The sequence below is a fragment of the Centruroides sculpturatus genome, unplaced genomic scaffold, assembly GCF_000671375.1.
Source record: "Centruroides sculpturatus isolate CEXI.00-Female unplaced genomic scaffold, Cexi_2.0 scaffold704, whole genome shotgun sequence".
Classification (NCBI taxonomy): Eukaryota; Metazoa; Arthropoda; class Arachnida; order Scorpiones; family Buthidae; genus Centruroides; species Centruroides sculpturatus.
This window is the reverse complement of record NW_019384945.1, coordinates 312,972-324,751: the sequence shown is the minus strand read 5'-3', so window position 1 is coordinate 324,751 and position 11,780 is coordinate 312,972. Positions and strand designations below refer to the sequence as shown.

The window sequence follows — 11,780 nt, the reverse complement described above, 5'->3', positions numbered from 1 at the left end:
CGTTTTTTTCAGTTTTAAGTATTTTTTATGTTTAATTACATTTATATCAAAAATTGCTAGGAACTAAAGCGATTAAGGTAGATCTAGCTGTCCTTTACATCCATAAACGTTATATGTCAGTGGAACAAATGGAGTGAGCTTTGAGAGTTCCACGATTTTTGGAGACTGTCTATACGCGGGCTTCCTAAACAAGCCTATATGTATGTTTGTCCAAGAAATTTTTGGATGAAATACAAACCGCACAACTTCAAAATCGCATAAAAATAATCCACATAAAAAGAGACCTTACAGTATATTGATTTTGCAAGAAATAAGATAATTGGCTAAACTGTGATGACGTATAAAAATTATTAAGTAGCCTTATTCCAATAAAGTAACCATTAAGGATAAAACAATTTGCAGTGTAGTAGGTATATTTTTATATTTGTCATTCAACAGAGTTCCTCTACCTATATAAATTGAGGTTGAGTGCATGTATCCAGATGATGATTTGCATAACATGTAAAATTTTATATCAAAATGAGATCTTTTGAGGGGATGTACTGTTTCCAGTAAAAATGGCCTTTAAATAGCATTAAACTTTCATCCACTGCAATATTCTTTTCTGGTATATATAATTTCAAAAATTTTTCATTTAAATTTTTAAAAATTGACTAAATTTTATTTAATTTTTCTTGGGATGGGTCTGTGGATAATATTCATCATTATTACAGAAGTGCAAGTTTTTTCAAATAGCTAAAAATCATCTTTGAGAGAGCAGTTTTGGCAAAATAGGAGTGGAAAATAACCCATCCATAGACCAGTACATCCTTTCATCCGGTTTTCTAATTATACCTTCAATTATATTTATTGTCAAAAATAAAACAATATCATTTTCCATGACAGGTATCCGGGGATTAGAACTACTTCCTTCTTGATTTTTGGCATATCTATTCATTTCAGTAACAATAATATCAATTATTATTTTCATCTAAAAACAGCCAGAAGTGTTCTAAGATATCAAAATATCTGTCACTTCTGAAAGAAACATGCACCCAGAATTTCTCATAAATGAAAATGGCAGAAGAGCAGGATTATCTGATATTATTTCACACCAGTTTCTAATTGAACAAAAATCATCTGAACTATTTGCTGATTCTACTTTGCTGTCACTTGATTAAAACATTCAGACAGTTCAATATTGATATTATCTACAGACATTCTAATTAAAGAATAACTGATGTTTAAAAACCACAACAGTAAACTGGAATGATATATATAGACTCTCACCTAAATGCAAAATTTCCAGCAAAACACCCAAATTTAACATTCAAAAGTTTTCAGCCACTTCTTTATTGGCCTTCATCAGGAAATGTCAAATGAAAATAACTGTTCTATTTATAGAATGTAGCTGCATTCTATATGTAATTTAAAAAAAAATTTTTTTAATGGCTGTGACGTATAGTAAGAAATATATATTCCTTTAAGAGTCTAAATAATACTTCCATGCATTTGGTATGGGAATATAATCTGTGTTGATGCATGCTCCTCTTATGTCAATCCTGTAGATTTCTGTGGCCTCTAATGCTCTTATGTGTTGTCTGTTGCCTCATCCCATAACAGGGAAATTTCCAGATCTGTGGCATACTGGGCCAGAGCAGTGTTGATGTTTCCTTTTGTAACGTCATACTTGTGATCTCGTAACCGGGCTTGTAATGATCTGTATGTGGAACCAATGTATGTTAATGTCCTGTTGAACCTATCATCCTGTAGTAACCTCCAAGTGCTCTTGCGTCCTCAGTGCCATCTTTCGTGTTAGACAAAAGCAGAACATGGTGGGTTTCTTTTTGTATGCTATGCATATGTTTAAATCCTTGACAATCCTCCTGTATATGTGATGGAGGGATGGTTCATAGCTTAGGACTGCTCGTTTCTCTTCTGTGTTATTAACATTAGTACTGGTGTTGATTGACATGGCCTGATATGTGGACATTATATTGTTGATAAATGAGTGGCTATACCCATGCTTTGATACAATATGTTTTGGTTGTTCTAGCTCATTGTTAGTATCTAAGAGCTGCATACAATGTGAGTGGGCTCTTGCCACAAGTGTATGGAATGTGGACACCTTATATCACTAAGGGTCAGCAGAGTTGGCCAGTATGAATAGGGGGGAATGTAAGTGGGTTTGCGGTACACTGTGGTGTTGAACTTATTATCCGCTACCTGTATCTTGATGTCCAAGAAATTAATGTCCTTGTGGCTTTCTTGATCTAATTTTAGTGTTAATCCGTAGTTTTTATTATTGAACACTTTTAATACATCTTCAACATCCAGCCTATTTCTCCATATAATCAAAATGTCATCAATGTATAGGGTATAAATGAGGATATTATGTTCAAAGTTTACTAAGGACCGTTCCTCCAATTCTCACACAACCAGTTCACAAAGATCACCTGAAATGGGGCTATCTATAGGTACCAACCTTTTTTGTATGTAGGTACACTTATCAAAGTAAAAAACATGAGGAATAGCACAACAGGTGTTCTGTTCTAATATCAAAGTGGAAAGATTGAGTATCAGGGGTAGTGCTTAGAAAGAAATCTCTTAAAGCACAAAAACATGGTTCTAAATGAACAGATGGAAACATGGATACAAAATTGAACAGCATAAGATACTCCTTCCCACTTAAATTAATCGCAGTAAGTTTGGATAAAAGTGCACCTGAATCAAAGATCGTATATATATATATGATTGAAGGTGGCGCTTTAGCATATGATGGATCTGATCTTGCAACAAAAACATTGGGAATCTAGCTTTATTGATCACAGGATGCAAGTGTTGTCATAGTTTGTGCATTTTTGCAAAGGCAAACATTTGAATGTTGAATTTGGGTGTTTTGCTGGAAATTTTGAATTTAAGTGAGAGTCTATATCTGATATTTAAAAATTTAATTTGTAAAATAGAATAATACTAACCTGTAACAAGACATATTCTGCAATGAGACCAAATGGTCCTGTTAACTGTTCATCCCAGATAATTGCCTAAATTAAAAATAAAACATCTTATAGTTAAAAAATGAATACAGTATTATAATTAAATATTTAAATGACAAATTCTTCTAGGCTCTAGGCTAGATTTTAATCTATAAAACAAAATATTTTAGTTTAAAGATTAAAGTCTGGCCTAAATACAATCCAAAAAATACACTGTTTAAGTGTGCTGAAAATTTTTTTTATCAAATATCTGTTATGGTAGCTGTTTATTTGTTCATACATATATATGTCTCTTTAATCCGAAAAATCACAAGAATTCCAGTAGACTATCTTACAGCCTTTAGCCCTATATTAAAAGTATTTATAACAATTGTAGTAAAATCCTAAAAAAGGACAATATAGTTTTGGCCCCATCTTTGACCAATAAAATTTCACATAATGTTTATAATGAAAGGAAAAAAAAAATATAAAACTAGTGTTGATAAATTGAAAAAACAGGTGTTGTATATAAAATTAATTGTAATTCAAAACCCAAAAGATTATATAGGTGAAACAGGTAGGACAGAGTTAAGAATTAAGGAACACAAAGCAGCGATAAGATTAAAATATAATAATTGTCCTTAAATATAGTACAGTAGAACTTCCATTATCCGGACCTCCATTATCCGGATTTTCGATTATCCGGATTGTTTAAAATAAACAANATAATACTTTTCCTGATAACAACTGAGTAAAGCCAGTCAAATAGCTAACTTCTTTCTTGAGAAAGTTTTGAATTGAAATCATGTGGTTTCCAGTTCAGACTGGAAGTTCATATTTTGTTAATAAGGACCTTCAGCTCCTAATTTTTATGTACCTGGTCATGATTTTTATTTATCTAATTCTGTTTCTGAGATTAAAGGACAGATGGGCAACAGACAATGCATGACAGCAAGAATGTATAGGTCTGTAATTTTAAAATTGTAACCCAGTCATAAGCATTGGATAATTGAATATATGCTGTTAAATTTTTGTGATTTTAATTTTTATTTATTTGTTGTTATTATTTTATGATGTTTTATTTATTATTTAGTATTTAATAAATATTTAATTTTATAATAAAGTAGATTGTAGAGTAAAATTTCTCTCTTTAATTCTTGCAGTATGCTTATTGCATTTGTTGGAGGAAATGAGCCTTATTGGAGAGGTTTTGTTTATGCTGCAATAATGTTTTTTTCTTCAATGTTTGAATCATTTTTTAACAGCCAGTATGAATTTAAAGTCTATACTGTAGCAATGAGAATTCGATCCTGTGTTATATCTGCAATTTATAAAAAAGTAATTAGTAATGTTGTGTATATATAAGCAAATTAAATATTTTTATTTTACAGTAATTATTATATTTTAATTAACCACAATTTTTTTAGTCATTAATATTATCTAGTGTTGCTAAAAGAGATTTCACTGTTGGAGAAATTGTTAATCTAATGGCAGTAGATACACAAAGAATGATGGATTATATTCAGTTAGTAAATTTATTATGGTCCACACCATTACAAATAGGAATTGCAATTTATTTGTTGTGGCAACAACTTGGAATATCAACACTTGGTGGTTTAGCTGTAATGATATTATTCATTCCTATCAATGGTGTGATAACTGCGAAGCTTAAACAATTACAGGTAAATTTGGAAATTTTAATAATATTTCTTTGGTTTCTTTTTAAAATTATAATTGGATGTTTATAGTTATGATTAAAAATTGTAAATAATATACAGTACATAAAGTAAAATAATACAGAGGAAGTTTGTTAATCTGAGACAAGAGTAGTACCAGAATATTGGACTTCTTGTATTTTTTTATAAAATTTGATAAGTTATATGAAATCTGAATGTTGTAGACTTTGCTGTTCATTTTGTACCAGTGCATGCTGCTATATGTTTCTGATTTGTGTACATATGTTCTTTAATCAGTCTGAAGATGATACAGTACATAACTATACTGTGTTAAGATTGATTAAAAACCTGCAAAAACATAAATAAACACATTATTGCATAAAATCAACATTTCCAATGATTTGAGTTCGTATGGCTTTATAGCAATATTGGATTTGTTTTTGTTTTAGTTTGGATTCACTTGTTTATCCTTCCTCCTGTCTATTTCAAGTCTTTTGTCTTGACTGTCTCTCTTTCACGTTATTAGTTGGCAAATAGTGACCTCAAATGGTTGGTGTAGAAGTTGTTAATGTTATATGGATTACACATTGATTCTTTTAGATATAAAACTTACAACAAAACTTTAAAAGAAAATGTGTGATTAGAGTGACTTTGACTTTTAGAATTTTTTCAAGATCCTGAATAGAAACAGAATGGGTGCTTTTCGTTCTTTGAAAGGAAAATGTAACTGAAGTATTTTGAGATATTTTTTTAGACAATTTTGTCAAGATTTGAACATTGTGAAGAAAGGAGTACATAGTTTGAAATTGGATTGGACTGAAGAAAGTTTCTTAGTTCCCAAAAACTTGGAAAAAGTTGAAATGAAATTAGCATGCATGCTGTTTAATGGTATATTGTTTTTTCTTTGGTTCTGTATCTTGTTGTTGCTATTCCTGAGGATTAGTGTGTCCAACCTTCTTTTCCCTATTTCCTCCCTACAAGAGCAAATTTGTTATTAACAATTTTGATTTTACATTTTGGGATTTTATAATTTCTTTGTCTGGCCAAGATTTTCTCTGTAAATCAATAAGAAACATGTTATTTCTAACATAGATTCTAAGGTGGAAGAGAAGTACTTCTGATATTGAGCCTTGATTTTGGGTGTTAGCAAAAATCTTGGTAATCTGTTTGTTTTGCATGATTTCATCAAAGACCACTTGGTTAACTATTACTGGGTGAGTCTTCATCACTGGTATCCAAATTAATATTTATGTCAATTATTTTACACTGTATATTGTTCTATTAAAGATGGTTCTTATGTTATGTTCCAGCTTATGTTTTATTAATCTTTATCTATAAATGTAATTGTGAGAATGAAAGGATATAATCTCCTCATTCTCACAATTATAATATTTATTTTCCAAACATAAGATTCACAAAAGCCATACATGTCTAAGTATGAAAAACCCATTTTTAGGTGTACTGTCCTTGCATTGACCTATGGGAAAGGAAATAGATCATTCACTCTAGTTACTTAAACAAAAATAGGTGTCAGTTCTAATGAAGTAATATTTGTTTAGCACAATTTAAATAGACAACATATTGTTTACTGAACTGCACTCCCAGAAGGTGCTGGATTAACAAACATTTTGGATTATTGGGTGTCAGATTAATAAACTTCTACTGTATTTCACATAAACATTTCCATCTTTTGCTATATAAAGTATTATTCTTTTAGATTTGAAGTTCATTATTTATTATTAAATTTAAAATTATTGTAATTAATTTAAGTATTTTATTACCTAATAAATTGTTTAACAGTTTATATTATAATATAATAGAATTAAACCTTATTAAAAGAACTGTTGTTTAATCTGAAAATCTGAACACTATCATGCATATCCAGCAAACACATTTATTAAGAACACAAACATTTTTGACATGTTTCCAATCTATATTGTAAACCTGATGCAGACTTATGAAATATAAATGCCTTTAATAAATGTGTTTATTAAAAGCATGATGTTTAGATTTTCAGGTTAATCAAGTTTCAGTTTTGTTCGTCACTTTAAACTGTAGCTTTAAATGCAGACAAAAAGACAATGAAGTATTAATCAGAAAAAATGCAATTAATTGCAAATTTAATTACATTATCTTTAGATAAATTTTAAGTTAAAGTGGATAAGTTATAAATACTAAACAAAAGTATATCACCTTCATATTTATTGTTCAAAAAATTTTATTATTATTTTAGTATATAAAAATACACTGTGAGATATATTATGTTAGGGTTGACAAAGGGATCAATTCAAGGTTGCCAACTAAACAAAATTTTAACTCAATGTAAATAATCATGACAAACATTTAGAGCATAAACCCACAATATCTTAACCTAAAATACACTGTATTTTAATATAGGAGACTGGAATAACAGGGAGGGAAGAGAAATGAGAACGGTTATGTGGGAGAAGTACCTCAAAGCACAAAGTAGTGGATTGTGGCAATGTCATATTCTTTCATATTGCAGAACAAGAATGGTATGATGTTGGGCAATCCTTTTTTTTTCATTGGCAAAGCTTCATACAATCTATTTTTCAGCATTACTTACAACTTGACAATATTCTCATTCCTTTCAATTGTTGAAAGTAATCTTCTCAATTGTCCTTCAACACATGCAAAAATGTATCCATTTTCTTCTGTCCACCTGATATATCTCCTGTTCACTCCCACTGGGTTTATTACTTCTCTAAACCAGGGGTGGCCAATCTTTTGCATACCATGCGCCAATTTTTTGATAGACGAGTTTAGATGCGCAGTGGTGTACTGTGGGTGTTAGTTGCCCGGGGCAGAGAAAAATTTCGGCCACCCCTTAATTAGGTATTTCAATTTATAAGACGAAAATTCAGTTTTGCCACAGCACAAGCAATGAAAAATGCGGTTGTAGTGTAGTTACCCGTATAAAATAGTTCTATATGATATTAGTGGTGTACATGAACACGAATGTATTGTGTATCATACAGGGGGAAAAAAAAGCTCAACAGGTGTCGCAGGAACTACTTGGGAGAAGATGTTAGCAGTCTAATCCGATTCCTGGACTGTCCGGACGGTAGCACTGTCGTGGGACGTTAGCACTGTCATTTAGACACCTGTAAACTGATCGAAAATAAACATACATGCATGCACTGTAATTTACTATGTGGAGAACACTCATTTTATCTGTAAAGTTGATTGCAATGAATTGTGTAACAAATGAACTTGCCAAGATAGACTATAAAAAATTAATTTTCTATGTAATATTCATAATTGCAAAGAAGCCAAATCTGGCAATGTTGCTCAGAACTGACTGAAGCGCCACTTGTAATCGTCCAATGCACCAAGTTTGGCGCATGCGCCACGTTTTGGCCACCCCTGCTCTAGACAATAAACCAGAAAATAAAAGAGAAAGTTCTAGAAATATCTACAAATAATAGCTGTAACTAAATATATTTACATATAATACATGGAAAGTGACTGTCACAACACAATTTACAGCATATTATATAATTATAAACATAATTATATGATATAATTTATGTATTTTAATATAATAATTATAATTGAAGAAATATATTCATACTTTTTTCCTCTAAGTATTTGTGATTATATTTTCAAATACTGATTTTATACATGACTGAATACTAATTTCTCTTTTATAGCACACTAATTGTCAGATTGGTTAAGAATTCTACTATTTTTTATTGTTTTCAAAATTATATAGTTTGTACTTTATCGACTTTCATATATTAAATGTTGAATGAAGTGATTATATACAAATAATAAAAGTGGTGTGCAGTATCATGCTGCACATCTTTTGTTTTTGTTCATTACACTTAGTGCCCTTAAATATTATTTTTCTTTTCCTCTTTCTGTGTGTGTAAATCTGCTAGTTAAAAAAATAATAAAAACTAGAAATCTCAATATTAAATAAATTAATTAGTAAAATTTAACAATCACATTTTCCATTTATCAGATTACACTTATTACAGTTTTGATTATCTAAGTATTATGATTAATATAATTGCAAATATCTTTAGTTTGATACATTCTTTAATTAAATTTTATTATTTTTTGGGGAATTTATTAAACTATAGATATTTAAATTGTAATATTTTACAGAATATTTAAAGTATTTGTTTTTATAAATTATTTTATAAAAAATATTTTGTAAAATAACAATTAACAAACTTTTCTAACATTATTATTCTGTTTTGAAATTATGAGGAAATATTTAATACAACTGAATTCTTTAATATAAGTTTTTCATTTTAGTGTAGAGCAATTTTTTTATTTGCAAAATAATAAATAAATTGCTAAATATAAATAAATAATTTGAATATAGATAATTGTTATGAATAAACAATAAATAAATAATATAATTTCCAAGAGTTTATTTCATAACTGATGTTTAAATCAATCATCAAAAATTATTGTGTTGTTGTTATGTACTTTTACATGGAAATAAATAATATTAAAATAATCTAAATTTTAAATTTAAAAAATAAAAATATGGTAGATTATAAAAAATATTCCAAAAGATTTTTAAATAATTTTAAAAACTTAAAACTGAAATATTGTTCTTAGGAATGCTAATTTTTATCTATTATTTAATGAATAAATATATAAATTAAATTGTAATGGAAATAATAATCTTGATTCCTATAGAATAAAATTTTTGTAAAATGTCTTCTAAAAATTACAATAACAATTTTCAAATAATTAATAATTGTTTTTCCATTGTTGTGTTTTTGTTAAATAATAGCAAGGTTGAGGCCGAAGTTTTAAACGCGGAAACGTGTGCGTCAGACATTCAGCACCACTTTCCTGTAAGCCTAGAAGTTTGACAATGGTGTTTGGATAGTCAGTGGAATCATGCTCGACATTCCAAACACCATAGTCAAACTTCTAGGCTTACAGGAAAGCGGCGCTGAACGTTTGACGTACACGTTTTCACATTTAAAACTTCAGCCTCAACCTCGCTAATCTTTTAAAAATGAATGATTCTGATTAATTATTGTACTATTTTAAATACATTGTTTCATTTTCAGTTACGTTTGATGAAAGATAAAGATAAACGTATAAATCTAATGAATGAAATATTAACTGGAATAAAAATATTGAAATTGTATGCATGGGAAGAGTCATTTCAAAAAAGTGTTATGGATATTCGAAATAGAGAAATCAAAGTTCTTAAAACACAGTCATATTTAAATTCTTTTATAATGTTTTTCTTTACCAGTGCACCATTTCTGGTATGTTTTATTTATTTTTTTTTAATTAAAGTTATTTGAATAGAATAATAATAAAATAAACAAATTTTATTTTAGGTTGGTTTGGCAAGTTTTACAATGTTTGTTTTTGTAAATTCTGAAAATGTTTTGGATGCAAATCGAGCATTTGTTTCATTAACATTATTTAATATTCTTCGTGTACCTTTAGCGTTTCTTCCCATGTTAATAACTTTTACAGCAATGGTGATTATTTTAAGTATTAATTTTTTCTGTAATAAATTGAATTATATTAAATTATAATTGATTATTATAGTTTATTGTGTCTTTAAGAAGAGTCAATCGTTTTCTTCAATGTAAAGAATTGGATCGTGATGCCATTGGTCATGATGAGCATGAAGGTTTATTTAGATTTTATTTGAATTAAATCATGATGAATATTTTATGATAAGAATTTATGTTTTTACAACATTAACTTCAATGTAGATAATCCAATTGTCATAGAAGATGCTGCATTTAGTTGGGAGGATTCTAAGCCAATGTTAAAAGATATTTCTATACAAATCAAATCTGGATCACTTGTGGCCATTGTTGGACAAGTAGGATCTGGAAAATCATCTTTTCTCTCAGCACTTCTTGGAGAAATGGAGAAACTAAAAGGTCGAGTCAATATTAAGGTAATTTATATTTTAACTCATTTAATTTTAAGGTCATTTTTAAAATTGGTTTTTATATTTGAATTTGATTTATTTTTAAGGGTACCCTTGCTTATGTGCCTCAGCAGGCATGGATTCAAAATACCACATTAAGAAACAACATTTTATTCACAAAACACTATAAAGAAAATAAGTATAACAAAATTCTTGAAGCCTGTGCTCTTAAATCTGATTTAGAAATGTTACCAGCTGGTGATCGTACAGAAATTGGTGAAAAGGTAGACAATATTTTTAATCAAGATAATATCAGTTATTAATTTAAAATTTTAGTTTATTTTAATTTCATATGGAATGAATGGTTTCATAGAAGAAAAACTGAGACTGAAATATTGGAGCCAAAAAGATTTTATTTAGAATACGAATGTATTCTAACCTCAAATTAAACTTCAGTATTTTCAAATATGCACTTATAGAAATTAAATGAGTGAGTTAATTGTAGTATCTTCACATGTAGAAAAGTTAAGGTTGCCATTTTTCTACATCATCTGACCTGCAATTATGGTAAAGGAAAAAAAAGTAAATTACAGGAAACTAAACAAGGAGATTTATTGATGTTGTCGAAACCGTGTTGTATTTGCTTATTGTGTACAGGCACAATGAAGTGACATTTTTCTCAACACTGGGCTAGTTGAATCTTTTATTTAGTTAGTAAATAAAAGATTCAACTAGCCCAGTGTTGAGAAAAACGTCACTTCATTGTGCCTGTACACAACTTTGAAAAATTAATTTCTATAGTTTTAGAAATGTTTGAGGTAAGCATCAAAAGTTTTCAGCCTAATTATATTTCAGACATGATAGGAATAAAATGATGATAGTATCAGATAGCACCATCTGTATGTGTACTAATAAAACAGTTTTTCCCACCATATTGCATAAGTCTCTTGGAAACGTTCATTTTAGTTAGATTTGTTGCATTAATTTGCATCATGTTCACCTCATGCAGGATAATGCAATAGTGCACACGACTGCCTTTGTCAAGACTGCTATGAAGGAGTGTGGGTTTGAGGAGTTTGACCATCCACCTTGCAGCTCTAACCTGGTTCCTAGTGATTATTATCAGTTTCCAAAACTCAAATTCCAAGATGTGTTGAACTGCATGGCGACTACATTGAAAAATGACATCACTGTTTTATATCTATAACATCTAAAACAAAGTTAAGCCAGAAACTTTTGGCACCTACCATGTATATA

The 11,780-nt window shown here is 29.2% G+C and overlaps 2 protein-coding genes across 2 annotated transcripts in view; one reads left to right on the top strand and one right to left on the bottom strand.

Annotated features, from left to right (window-relative positions):
- Positions 1-3,044, bottom strand: part of LOC111632189 (vacuolar protein sorting-associated protein 33A-like) — a 45,355-nt gene extending 42,311 nt beyond the window's left edge. The window contains exon 1 of the mRNA XM_023376559.1: positions 2,958-3,044. The gene's annotated coding sequence lies outside the window, so the exon portion shown is untranslated. The remainder of the gene's footprint in view (positions 1-2,957) is intronic.
- Positions 3,045-4,118: 1,074 nt separating this feature from the next.
- On the top strand, positions 4,119-10,908 carry LOC111632174 (multidrug resistance-associated protein 1-like). The gene is made up of 8 exons (XM_023376540.1): positions 4,119-4,292; positions 4,382-4,636; positions 9,694-9,897; positions 9,973-10,119; positions 10,190-10,274; positions 10,360-10,550; positions 10,631-10,807; positions 10,897-10,908. The coding sequence occupies exons 1-8, from the start codon at positions 4,119-4,121 to the stop codon at positions 10,906-10,908; spliced, it is 1,245 nt and encodes a 414-aa protein (XP_023232308.1).
- The last annotated feature ends 872 nt before the right edge of the window (positions 10,909-11,780 follow it).